Below are 13,980 nucleotides of genomic sequence, written 5' to 3'. Positions count from 1 at the left end.
AAGCCATTACTGTCCGTTGCCACTGTCTGCTCTCAGCCTCTCCTCTTTCTTTTTTACCCTTCCTCCATTGATTTACCTGAACTCTTTTCCCGTTTCTCTGTTGAAAAGGTCTTGCTAGTTAATCCTTATTCTTGATTTTACATTATTTACATAATGCAGTGTTTACTGTGATGGAAATAATCCCACAAATAAGGCGTGTTTGCTTTTTCACTCCAGCTTCCCCAAAGCTCTCTCTCTCTGACTGGCAAAGTCTAAATTGCATGTAGAGACTTGCTTAAATTCTCCTCAACCCCATTACTTCTCTATCTTTGCTTAACCTAATGGTCCAAAGTCCAGACATTAACTTCATTTTTTTCCAATGTCTTTTGTAATGGTCCTCGTTTTCAGGAGGAAAGCAGGTAGTATTCTGCTGGGGCAATCTTTCGCGCTGGTCCCCTTGCCAGTGTTTTTGTGGCAGCAGCAGCGAAAACGCAGAGCTGTGCAAGACATGAAGTAAATAGGCTGAAACAGCCGATCTCACCTTCTCAGGATTACTCCATCGCTCCCTGCAGCCTGCTTCTCCTGTTTGCTTTGCCTGTACCTTGAATTAATTTTGTGGCTACTCTTCCCCTTTCTTGCATCCACCTTCATAATGACTTCAGACCTCCCTGCGTTTTGTTTCTTCCCAGGGAGTAGAATAACATATCTATTTATCAAAAATATCCCACTTACCTTCCAGCCTTTACTGTTTCTTATCCATCTGTAAGATCTTTAGATTCTTCTTATCTGACATCTCCCTTCTGTTTCCCTAAATTACTTGAAAATTCCATCCTTACCCTTACTTTTTTTTTCCCCTTTTCTGTGTTTTCTAACACATTGACGGTAGTGTTTTTTTATGAAAGTATACTGTCCGTTGGCTTTTGCAACTTGCTGCATTCTCATTCTGTTAAATCTCTCTAATAATTTTGTCAGTATTTAAGTCAGTGGATTATTGTTATGCTTCCTCCCATACTTAATTTCTGGAAAACAGATTTTACTCAAAACTCCAAACCTTACCTCTTAGCCATTTCATTCGACAGAACTGAGATGAAAGTATTCTTATTACTGCTTTACTATACGTAAATGAAATGTAATTATAAAATGTTATGAAACAAGATCCTACAGGAAAAAAATCCTCATAGTTTGCAAGTGAGTGGTGTTGACTTTGGTATAGTCATTCATTGATTGGGGGGGTTTAGGTATAAAATATCATATGAAAATGCTAATAAACCCAGAGTTGTTACTCTTCTTTATTCAGAGCCTCAAACATGCACTTTGAAAGACTTTCTTTGTGCAAATGGAGACTGTGTTTCAGCAAGATTCTGGTGTGATGGAGACTATGACTGCGCAGACGGCTCAGATGAGGTAGGCTTCTTCCAGGAAAAATACTACTTTAGAAAATTAGTTTTGCGTTGTTGGAGAATGGATTCCCATGTATTAGTATTTTTAAAAAGCAGCAATGGGAATTCTACGTATGAACCCATATATGCAAATATCTTTATTAAATTAAAAATAAATGTATTGAAATAGTTATCTTAAAAAGAGAACATGCAAATAAAACCAAATTGTGTTTAACAATAGTCTACATCTTTTTGCCCCAGCAATGATGTTGACCTCTTCCCATCCTGGAAATGTTTATCTTGGTTGGGGAACCACTCCTTCTACGTATAGCAGTGGTTTGGTTTGGCTTGTGGGTTTGTTTGAGAAAACAATGTAGACTGTTTGCTGTGTAGCAGAAACTCCCTGGATAATGCTTTGCTGCTTCTCTGTTCTTTCCTGTCCCCTTTGGCCCTTCTCCTTTCCTGCTCAGGTGCTGCCCACCTACTTAGAGGGTGCAAGCCACCTTTCATGAATCGTATCTACAAATGCATTTTATTTCACAAGGCATTACTATATTTCCTAGTGTGGAGGAGTGCAGGCTTTAACTTCTGTGATCAGCTCTATGTTTACCAGTGTTTATATTAAACTCTTGATCCCGTATATATGTTGTTTTTATTGTACCAGAGGTATTGTGAAACAGGCTGTTCAAGAGATCAGTTCCAGTGTTCCAACGGTCAGTGCATATCGACGAAATGGAAATGTGATGGGCATGAAGACTGCAAACTTGGGGATGATGAGAAGAATTGTGAACCAGGTATTGTTTTAAATAATGCTGAGAAATAAAACGAAGCGAGGGATAAATCAGAATGAAATAAGGACAAAATAAATCAACAAACAGAAATTCCTTGGGCACTAGAAGGAGGGAGGAACGCAAAGAAATCTGAAATGCTTGAAATGCTTTTGAATGTGTATCATTATGTCTTCCTACTTGCGTTTTGAAAATCCCACTTACGTACAGCTATGCAATATGAAGCTTGTTGGGGGAATGGTACTTAATTTAATTATTTTGAAATATAGTTTGGTAATGTATACTCAGTGTATAAAATCCTGCTCTGAAAACAGCAGTAATTCTTGGCGTGTTACTAACACCACGTTGCTTTGTGGTGTTCATTCAAAGTTTACAGGTCCTTATGCAAAGGTTTTTTCTAGCAAATTGTTATTTTTTTTGTTATTGTTTTATTCCCTTTTTTTACTGCCTTGGAAAATGCCGTTGTTTATTTTTGCAGGAATTTTCCTAAATTTTTTGCAAGCTTCATCTAGATGAATGCAACTGATAGAAGCCTATGACAAAACTCCCCTGATTTACAATGCGACAAAAATATCCATCTACATTTTAAATAAAACTAATATGTATTTATTTTAATTGTAATGATATATATTTTCTAAACCCATGGTTTCTTATAAATTTAGCTTATTTAATTATAAGCACTTGCATAACTATAGCTAAACCCTAAGCCCATTTTAAAGAAGCCAATTTTATTAATATACTCATTCTATGAATATGTGGATGTGTGTAGTTACCATTGTTACCAAGCACAAGGAAAACGCAAACAAAAATTCTTAGCGATGAAACACAGATATCCTTTCACTATTGTTACACAGTTCACTTAGGATGCAACAATTCAGTTTTGTCAAATATTTCATTGTAGTTTACAAATGTTTGTAAAAGCTCTGGTCAGCTACAAATACATGTTTGCTCACTATGTTAACCGGATGAAAACATGAAATTGTAAAGCAACTTATCTGTGAATTGTCTTTTTCTCAATGCTAAAATATGTGTTTGTAACCAGCGTCTCCAACCTGCTCTTCAAGTGAGTACGTGTGTGCAAGTGGAGGCTGTATTTCGGCATCTTTGAAATGTAATGGAGAGTATGACTGTGCTGATGGATCTGATGAGGTAGCTGACAAATATCCTTTTTTTTTCTTTTCCCCCTGCTGTCTGACATGAAATTTGGTAACAGTTTTAGATCTGAACATAATTAAAAGGGCAAATGAGGGGTTTGGGTTTTTTTGCATCCATTGAACACTGGCAGATAACAGCCTCATGATTTTGGTTCCCTGGTAGTTGCACTGCATTATGTTTGTTTGCTCTGTGGCCACCTTTTGGAGCTGACAAATTTGTTTCCCCTAAGTCAAAACCTCAGTGTGGTTCTGGGAGAGTTTGCTTCGGGGACTGCTTTGTACTGGCAGCGTGGACAAGTTTGTGTCACATTTGGCTCCCTCTGGCCTCTAGATTGACCCAACACAACCCTGGCAGGCATCTCGCCCTCTGTGGGCCTTCATGCCATGCTCTTCCTACACGTTGCACTGTTGATATCTTTTTTAGAAATTACCACCTTCGTGAAAAACTTCAAGAAAAAAGACCAAAAATAGTCGTTATTTTTAGAGCCATAAAGGTGGCAGTTAGAGTATGAAAAGTGCCATAGCTGAATGGTACGTAGTGCACGTAAAGACAATCCACTCTGGAGGTTCCTAGTCCTGGTGGACTGGTTCACTGGTGGAACCAGTTCCTGGTGGACTGGTATGAACCAGTTTGCGCTAACTGGCCTTATGTCTGGGATTGTTTCTTGTAGGGCAATTGACTTCAGAGGTGTAAATGTAGCCATCGTTTCCGTTGCTAGTACTAAGCAATATAAAGAAGTAATATCAGAACATATGTAACGAGGGGTTACAATTTCACTTGGACTTTAGCAACTATTTAAATTGCACATTCCGTTGTCAGGCACAACTTTATTGTATTAAATACTTAGGGCATTAAAAAACAGCGGTGGTAAATTCTGTTACGATTGTATTTAAGGATGTTGTTTTGCTCATTCATTAATGCTGAGTTGATATCTGTGTTCACACAGATGGATTGTGTAACAGAATGTAAAGAAGATCAGTTTCGATGCAAAAATAAGGCCTACTGTATCCCTGTCAGATGGCTTTGTGATGGGATCCATGACTGTGTGGATGGCAGCGATGAAGAACACTGTGACCAAGGCGAGAGACGCTTTTCTTTTTAAAAGGCTCACTTTGTTGGTTTTTGTATTAACACATGTTGTGAGTTAGTGGTACCCTGCCCGTTCTGAGTGATGAAATGAAAGCTCTGTGACCTCTTTTGACAAAGACAATATAGCGGTTTCACAATCGATTTGCAGGACGAAGCAAAACTTACATTGTTTATAACACGGCTCATTGTTCCTTCTTTGTCTTTCCTTCCCCGAGGACCAAAAGGTTGTGTTATTACTGGAAGCATATTCTGTCCCATTGGAGAAATCAGTAATAAGTCCAGTTAATTTACGGTTTTATAGGCAACAATAAATTACAAAGCCATGCAATATAATGAAAAATTGCTAAATAAGTAATCTTAAGACCCCAGTTTTCTATTTATTTCCATGGAGATGAAATGTTGCAACTAACCAGAACCCATAAAACCACATTTTGAATTCTCGCTCTCCTCAGAGAGCAGAACTATGCACATAAATTGATTCTCATGAAGCTAAACACTACGCTCAGACTTCCATGCTTATGATTAAGCTTCTAAATATGTTTTTGAGAAATATGTCTGTTGATCTAATTCTCATAGTTGCTGCTGATTTTATTTTTTTTTTAACTGGACCTTGCTTCAGCTACTAGGCAGCAGCAGTGTAACTCTGCACAAAATTCTTAGCAAGTGTAGTAATTCCAAAATTGTGACAAACAGACATTTCAACTCAAATTGAAGACTTTTTTTTTTTAAAGCAAAATGTTACTGAGCATTTTGTCAGCTTCCTGTTTTTTCCAGATTTTTCTTCTTTTCTTTAAAGTGAGTAATTCTCTGTGTCATCTACAGTCACATGACATGGGTGTAAGTTCAAAAGCATAAAGCAGTACAATTGTAAGTAATTAGAGATGAAGCAAGCAATTATGGAGTAATTCCTTATTTTGTCATAAGTCTATTTAGCAACACTTACTACTAGGGGAAAAAAAAAAAAGTTATATGGAATGATTAAGTTTGAAAGAGAGACCAGAAAGTGAAGAAAATGGGAAGAATGTTCCAGAGATGTTTGTATGCAAAGATCAAAACATCGTATTTGGAAGTGTTGAAGAATGGGTTGTTTTAAGAAGACAGAGATAACAAAGTTTTAAAAATCTTCTAGCCCATTTTAAAACTGCTTTTAAAATATCTGGACTGTATCTCTTTACAAACCAATGAAGTGTAAGTAGCAACGCGCTTATTTTATCTGAAGCCCACATTATTCTTTGGCTAGCATAATGGGGCTTCTGTGAACTGCAAATTGCTCATAATGCAATAAGAAGTCTTTTGCCTAGTTGGTTATTGCTATAATACTTTGTATTCATGTCACAATTATGATTTCTGTTACAGAAATCTATTCTATAATGGAATTATGACAGGCAGAGCAATCACATGAAACAAATGCCAGTTTATCTCACTGATAACTAATTTTTTCCTCTTTGGAAATTCAGCAAACACAAATGGAGTTTTATTCTACAGCATTCTAAAACAATCTCCTAAATATTTATGTGTAGCCCACTGTGCATATTTATAAACATTGCTCTTTTCAATCTTATTGTACAACTAGAATTATGCTTTTATTGTGATTACACACACAATTATTTATATTCATGTCTTTTTATCATGAAGAATACTTGAATTTTTATATATTTTTCCTTGGATGATAGTAAAGATTATTTCTGTTAATGTTCATAAGTTATATTTGCAATGGGAGTGAATTGTATTTGGTAACATAGTGTGAGAGTTCCCCACTTCTTACACGGTGGGTATTTCATGCAAATTAATTTTCTGGAAAAAAAATTGAAGCCATTCTGAACCCTTTATAGCGAAAGAAAGCCTTCTGTTGATTTTAATGGGGTGTGAACAGGGCACTGAATGAATAAGTAAAAAGCCACTGGAGCCTGATCTAACTATTATCATGGGTGTAACGCACTGAGCTAAGCAACAGCGAGAGTTTTGGCGTTACCATATAAAATTTCAATGTTTCCTCCTCTGCAGATACACAGCTTTATTTCTTTTATACTCTACTCCTCTTAGGAAACTGAGAATCCAGTTGCCATAAAAATGCGTTATATGGAAAATTCATTTCAAGAAGTTTCCATAACTTTGTTGATTGGTAATGCTAAAATTTAGTCGTAATTTTGAAATAAAATGCCTTCTTACTGCTACACGTACTAAAACTGAATCCAACTTGAACCAATTTTTAAAGCTTGAGTGCTCCAGCTTAAAACATTTTCTGTCCCCCTCTGTTCCATTTGGTTAGATGATTCAGAGTTCAATCAATACTGAAGTTACATGGAAGAATCTATTTGTGCTGCCTTCTGTGTTCAGTATGTGTTCAGTATATCCTAATGAGAAATTTCAGAAGTTACAAAAAGGAAGAGACTGTTAGAGGTCACCTAGTCTTATCTACTCTGTGCCTACATGGCTAGATCTTCCCTAATTACAGAGTTTATAGTTGATAGGGATGTGACAAGCCTCTTACTCCTCAGGAGAAGAAAAAGGTGACACCTCATGGCTAAGGGACTGCAGTCACTTTGTCTCTTCTGAGCACAACGTGTGGCACACAGAGTGGGAGTAGGAATAGGTGGAGGATCAGATATTCGTGTAAGCAAACCTGGACTAAAGTGGCCTTTCGCAAGTTGTATTCTGATGACCATATTCTGTCTTCTGGTTTGTACTGTTCTCTGGTAGCACAAATTACTGATGTACCCAGCCAAGTCTTTTCTGACAGGCAGCATCACCAATGGAAGTTACAGACAGAGAGACAGTTTAAGCATCTCCTGGCTAAAGGCAGGGGGAACGTGCCTAGCTGGTGAGTTGGCAGCATCTTTCTTTGGTGACTGCCCGTTTTAGTCAGGCCAAATAGGGAATTCCTAGATAAAAGTTATGAAAAGAAATGTATGGTCAAGGAAGAGATTTTTAAATGAGAATTTTCTCTGCCTCTCCTACCCTTTCATTTGGGATTTGTTAGTTTACTTATGCTATGGGTGTCATTCTCTGTAGATATTTTGTGATAAGCGGTTGTACTGGTTTTATCAATAATTGATGTTCTTTCTTTTACCTTTCTGTTTTCCTGGGGTTTTTTTCTGTCGTCTTTTCATCTTCCCAGGGGGAAATATATGTAGAGCTGATGAGTTTTTGTGCAACAATTCCCTCTGCAAACTACATTTTTGGGTTTGTGATGGCGAGGATGACTGTGGAGATAACTCTGATGAAGTTGCTGAAATGTGTGGTGAGACGTTACATTTTTCATTGCTTTTCATGTAGTAAAGCAATAAATGACATGTAACATACATAAATATACAAGGACATACGTGTCTAAGTTTTCTTTATGTTACTTTTAGAAGATTAGCTTGAAATGTGGTATATAGTTTTTTGTTGTTATTGCTATTCATGTAATTTCAGGTAAGATATTTGTGAGAAATTCATCTTTTTGTAGGAAATGCACAGATGAGAAAAGGTTACCTCCACGTTGAAATATTGATCATCATTAAACTTCCTTCTTCCTTTGTTTTATTTCTGTCATATTTACTGAGTCTCCAACAGAAGTGTAATTACCCTTATCACACAAAATAATTTCATTCCCTAAATGAAGAACTTGCACTGTAAACATTGTTGACGTGTTATTCCATTAGGTACCAGAAGTTAAAATCAAGTACCGTTCATGTGTCAAGTACAGCTGCGTTCCCATGCCTGCTTATTGCTTTGATAAGGTGACAGTAAAGAAGGTTCAAGAATACTAGCTTGGTAATAGCTGATTTTTTTTTTTTTTTTTATATATATATACAGTAAAGTTTCCATGCCCTCCAACAAGGCCGTACAGATGTAGAAACAACAGGGTTTGTCTGCGACCTGAGCAGATTTGCAATGAGGTTGATGACTGTGGTGATAACTCGGATGAAGATCACTGCGGTAGGTGATGTTACCTTTCAAGGCATTCAGATCAAAGAAAACAACTTGGCAAACTTTGTTACAAAGATCTGCTTGTCCTTCAGTAAAGCTTAACTGGAGGTTAGTAGATCAGAATTTGAAATTGAAAGAAATTAAGCTTGAAATAATTTCCAGCTGCGTAATGCTTCATGGTCATTCCAATTTGTTTATGTCTAAAATAATCTAAGAATCTTAAATGCTGATTTATTTTTCTCTTATTAATTTGTAATTATATAGATAAAATCACGTATAAAGCAAGACCATGTAAAAAAGATGAGTTTGCTTGTAATGATAAGAAATGTATTCCAATGGAGCTGCAGTGCGATTGGTTTGATGACTGTGGAGATGGTTCGGATGAGCAAGACTGCAAAATAAGTGAGTCTGGCTGACAAGATATGTTTTCGTGATTGTAGCAGAAAAGAAATAATTAACTGAGACTTTCATCCATGCAAAATCTACTCAACGACACAGAAGCTAATTAAAGTTATTTTTTTTTAGTTAAAAAAAGTTAATTCTATTTGACATACCATAGGGAAGGCAGACTTTATATCAATTCAGGTCATAGTAGTTTTTTAGAATAGTTCTTGAGTTTTTGTAGTAGTTTAGGTATAAGGCGATTGTATTTTATGTCATACTTGCAACAAGATAAATTTTAGTATTAAATTCTTGATGTGAAATGAACTATCTCAGTCAAATACTGTCAATTTATATGCATATGTAGGTAAATACTGTAATGTCATATATTTGTTTAAAATTTACCTGATACTCTTTTAACAGGAAGATAAATTTATTATTTGCTGTTGTTATTTTAGATCCCATTTTTAACAGTTTAAACAAATCTATCCGCGGATTTTTAGACACTTTGTTTATGTTTAGGTGTTGCTGAATATACGTGTGAAGATAATGTGAATCCTTGTGGAGACGATGCATACTGTAATCAAACAAAAACATCCCTCCTGTGTCAGTGTAAACCTGGATTTCAGAGAAACAAGAGGAATAGACAATGTGAAGGTACAGATCCTTCCATCATCCCTTGCTGTAAAGTGTTTAAAGTCAGCGGCATTGTCAGTTTTCTGTTCTGGAGAAGGAGATACATATCACATACTTTTTTTCTGCAGAGTAAAAAATCATTCATATTTATGGGAATAAGAAATCAAGAAAAACTGAAAGGATTTACAGGATGTAGATTTGTGCCTTTTAACTGGAGAGGTTATCAAAGATTAACTTTGGTGGTGAATGTCGAAAGGCTTAGCTCGAACCATAAATATTTTTATAATTTAAGGGGTAAATGGGTGATTTAAGGTTTAGTAGATTATTTAACTAAGCAATTGGGATTGGTGTTTAAATTGGTACACGAGAATATTTTGAGATGCTTAAAATAATGAAGATGCATAAAACAAAACTGAAAAGAAAATTAACAGATTGAAAGTAAAATTCCTTAGAAAATATAGTTTTAATATGTATGATGCCACAGTGGTCAGAAAAAAAGACATAGTTGTTATAATGAAAGAGTTGATCAGAAAGAGTGGGTTGTGAATTCATTTTCTTACTGGTGAGCAGTAACTTACAGAAAAAGTGGAGATGACGTCAGTGGGACTTTCAAAGTGAATATATACTTCCATACAGAAACTTCATTGTTTGGCTCTCAAGAAAAATGTGTACGCAGGAGCTTTTCCAGGAGGGGATAATCATGTAGCTTTGACTGTAGGTATGTCGGAGATAATTGTAACAGACATTTCCATTCTCAAAGTTGATTTCAAGCTGTAATGATAACAGGTTGATATAGGAAGGATGAAGAAATAAGTTAAAAAAAAAAAATCTTTCTGAGATATATTGATTGCAGCGGAAATAACATTAGTGGTAATTGCAGAAGGCTTCTTTTTACTGTTGCAAGATATGCCAATGCTTATGAGTTCCTTTTATTCATCTGCTTTGTTCCGTGTTTTTTCTGAACATGTTAAATAATACTCTATTATACTGTAGGTATATAAATTACAATTCTTTTCTTCATAGATATCAATGAATGTATGGTATTCGGTGCCTGCTCCCAACACTGCAATAATATTAAGGGGTCATACAAATGTGCATGTGAGAAAAATTATAAGGAGAGGAATAACAGTTGCATAGCAAAAGGTAAGGCTATAAAAATCAAAATAGAGAGACAGTACTAAATCATTTGTCATCTACATAGGCGGTAGCACTAATGTGTTGCATATACGATTTATATTTGGGTAAGTATTTCTTGAATAGTGCACAGAAATAGTTCTCAAAACCACTCAGATTTACCTTTCATTTTGGAGAGCAGTAAATCCTCATCACTTCCCTGTAAATGAACATCCTTAATATGAAAGTCCATTTCCAACTCCAGCTTTCTCTATCTACAGGAAGATACACAGAAATAAGAAAAACAGAGATTATATATTAGCAAGCTTGTGAGCATTCTGGGGGTGCCTTAGAAGGGTGAGGGAAGAATCAACTCTTTCATAGAAACATGTTTTAGAACTTTAGGAATAAATTAAGTAGTATTTGGAGTTAACATGTTTTGCTTTGTCTTGTTGAGAAATCTTATAGAAGTCATTTAAGTGGAGTTTTTCTGAGTATAGTCACCTAAGAATACACTCCTCATAAACCAGCTGCCTCGATCTCGGTCCAGTGGAGATAAAGAGATATGGACACCTAGATGCTATTTCTGCCTTTCCTAAGGCAGGGTATTGCACAAAATGGAGGTAATAATGAGGTCTGGGCATTACGTAACTTTTAAATCATTTTAGAAATGAAACAAGCAATAATCCATCCGCCTAAGTGAAGTTAACATAACCTTTATGGATCTGCATCTGAATAACTGAAAGTATGATCATAGCATCTCACCTGCAATTTAGTGAGATTTTGGTGTGAATTTGACTAATATCTCCACTTGGAGCCTTCAGTGCAGAGTAAGCGTTGGCGTTACAAGGTGTGGCTCCTTGTACCTCTCTGTCCGTACCTGGTGCACGATGGTGAGCAGTGCCTGCTCTGAACATTAGGGCCAGTACGCACATGCTGTGGACGTACACCCTAGAACCGTAACAGATTGGATCACGTTAATTCCAGTTCTTCCTTCTTTGTAGCACACCGGTCAGTAATATAGGTACCCCCATGCTGGGTAGTTAGATGGTGATAGTCAGGTTTCTCGCACGCTTCGTTCATATTTTCTTGAAGCAAATTTACCATGGGAGGACCATGTTATTGAGTCACTCGTAATTTCCTCTATATGGAATGTGGACTCTTATCAGGATTTAGCATCGTTGCCTATTAGTGAAAAAGCAGTCGGATTATGGCATGGGAACAAACAAGGTTACCAATTGAGGAGAGTGGCTTGTTATTATAGAGACACAGACATAGTTCTGAGGGCTTCTAACGTAAAAATCTGGAAGTCCTTATCCTACATCTGAATTTTTCACAAGCTTCATTTCCCTTGTAATACAGTTAATGTTTCCCTCATTGATACTTGCTTTAATGGAACTCCTTTTTCTTCTTGTGTTTAGCAGTAGCGAGGGAACAAATGGGTTTTGATATTTCATACTCAAATGTTTTGGAGAGACATTATGATAAGTTGCTTCTGTATGGATAAATGTGATATAAATTGGAAAACTAAGATATTGCAAATGCATTCTAATGTATCCGGCAAATTTGAGATTTTCTCAAAACTTAATGAATAGATAGCAAACAGCATTTTGTTATTAATAATGTACTTTACAACATCTGAACAAGATGGTAACTAGGTATCCGTAAATACCACCCATTCACAGGTATCCATAAATGTTCGCTGTCTGAAACGAGGAGATATAAGACACAACTGCACATGTTCTGTAGCAGCTTTGGCCCAGTTTGCTCATGTTGCAGTCTATTTCAAAACTTCACTGCCTTCAGTAAAGATAGGATCATTTCATTTCTAATTTCCAATTAAAAAATTTAAAATAATGCTTATTGGCAACTTTGTGTTCCTGTAATATATACGTTTGGGACCCTTTAGGCACAACACGCGTGTAAAAATATGTAACTTAAAAATATAAATATATAAATTATTTTTAATAAATATATAAATATAATTATATAAAAATAAAAATATGGGCTTAATGCCTAATAGCCCCTATTTTTGTATACTGCTTAAAGTGTTCCAATTCTTATATTACATACGCCTTAAAATACAGTCTTAGGTGTCACAGTGTCAGCTTGGAGCGCATTGAGGTAATATATATTGGTATCAGAGAACGAAGAGTTGCATTTATTGCCCGGAGTGAGTGTTTTTGCAGTCTTCAACAATCAGAACATAATTTTAACGTAAGAAATTGTGTCAGACAAACACCAAAAAGCTACTTGAGTAAAAACACTGATTTTGCATTAGTTGACATTTACCTTATTTTTGTTTCATTGTAATAATCCCTAGGCTCTGAAGATCAAGTTCTCTATGTTGCTAATGACACTGACATCCTGGGTTTTGCATATCCATTCAACTACAGTGATGTTCATCAGCAAATATCACATATTGAACATAATTCAAGGATAACTGGAATGGATGCGTATTTTCAAGGGGACATGATTGTTTGGAGTACTCAATTTAACCCGGGAGGGATTTTCTACAGAAAACTTCACGAGAGAGAGAGAAGGCAAAGTAACAGTGGCTTGATAGTAAGTCATCAAAGATTACATGATACAAATTTCTTGTCATTTACTTTTCTGTTCTGATTATCTGTAGTAACCTGTGCTGATTTAGTAAATTAAAATGTCTATCTGAGGATGATTTTATTCAAATGGTATATATGTCTACTAATGCCTTTCCATTCAAGGCTCTGACAGACTCGGTCGAGTCCCTAAGAGAACACAACTATAGTATTTTAAAAAGTTTTGTGCAGAGAAATAAGCAGTGTGTTAGAGGCTTGGAAAGATTGTATACCGTCAAGATTTCTGATTTTAAGAAAGAAAATAGACGATATAATAGATGTATATAAGCAACAGATGGTTTAAAGAAAGGCATGAATTTCAAATCCTTAGAAAACAGAAAATGTTGATAGGCCAAAGAGGAGCTTGATTTCTATAGTGGCCATATAAACAATAATACTGGCAAAGCTATGACAACCATTTTAAAATTGGAACAATAAGTATATGTTTCTTTGCCGTTGAAAGACATACTATCTTCTTTTGAATAAGCATAAATGTAATTTTGCACTTTACAACAGAAATGTTGATTTTTATAACCTAGGGTAATTTCAAGTGCCCTTGACTTGAAAATAAAATAAACGCAGATCGATACTTATATTGCCTAATATATTTCTATGAGATTCTCAAGGAAGTGTTAGTGCTGAACTGAAGATAACAATGTGATCTTTCCACTGGTGTTTCTTATACTGCTGGAAATTCAGATTAATTTTTTTATATTTTTTTTTTTTTTATTAAATGTGATGCCAGAGGACGAGTTTTTAATTTTATCTTGGCCAGTAAGAAATCAGGTTAGAAATAACACCTGTCTGGCTGTTTCCTTAAATTTAGGAGAGGTAACAGGGCTGGCCTTACATGCTTTTACGTACCCAGTAGAACAAAGGGCAGTAGCAACAGTAGGCTAATCTTTCATCTGTCCTTCAGCTCTTATGCATGTGAAACCACATCTAAGTACC

The 13,980-nt window shown here is 35.8% G+C and overlaps 1 protein-coding gene across 11 annotated transcripts in view; it reads left to right on the top strand.

Annotated features, from left to right (window-relative positions):
• LRP1B (LDL receptor related protein 1B) overlaps nucleotides 1-13,980 on the top strand; it is a 743,839-nt gene that overhangs the window by 667,204 nt on the left and 62,655 nt on the right. For all 11 annotated transcript variants that reach the window (XM_074595863.1, XM_074595857.1, XM_074595859.1 and 8 more), the window contains 10 exons: nucleotides 1,277-1,383; nucleotides 2,023-2,152; nucleotides 3,189-3,295; nucleotides 4,248-4,380; nucleotides 7,509-7,631; nucleotides 8,189-8,311; nucleotides 8,567-8,704; nucleotides 9,206-9,340; nucleotides 10,343-10,462; nucleotides 12,756-12,997. In XM_074595863.1, the coding sequence (XP_074451964.1) occupies nucleotides 1,277-1,383; nucleotides 2,023-2,152; nucleotides 3,189-3,295; nucleotides 4,248-4,380; nucleotides 7,509-7,631; nucleotides 8,189-8,311; nucleotides 8,567-8,704; nucleotides 9,206-9,340; nucleotides 10,343-10,462; nucleotides 12,756-12,997 (1,358 nt within the window). The remainder of the gene's footprint in view (nucleotides 1-1,276; nucleotides 1,384-2,022; nucleotides 2,153-3,188; nucleotides 3,296-4,247; nucleotides 4,381-7,508; nucleotides 7,632-8,188; nucleotides 8,312-8,566; nucleotides 8,705-9,205; nucleotides 9,341-10,342; nucleotides 10,463-12,755; nucleotides 12,998-13,980) is intronic.

Source organism: Larus michahellis, chromosome 7 (genome assembly GCF_964199755.1).
Source record: "Larus michahellis chromosome 7, bLarMic1.1, whole genome shotgun sequence".
NCBI classification, from domain to species: domain Eukaryota; kingdom Metazoa; phylum Chordata; class Aves; order Charadriiformes; family Laridae; genus Larus; species Larus michahellis.
Note: the sequence above shows the minus strand (reverse complement) of the source record. Positions and strands in the feature narration are given on the sequence as shown.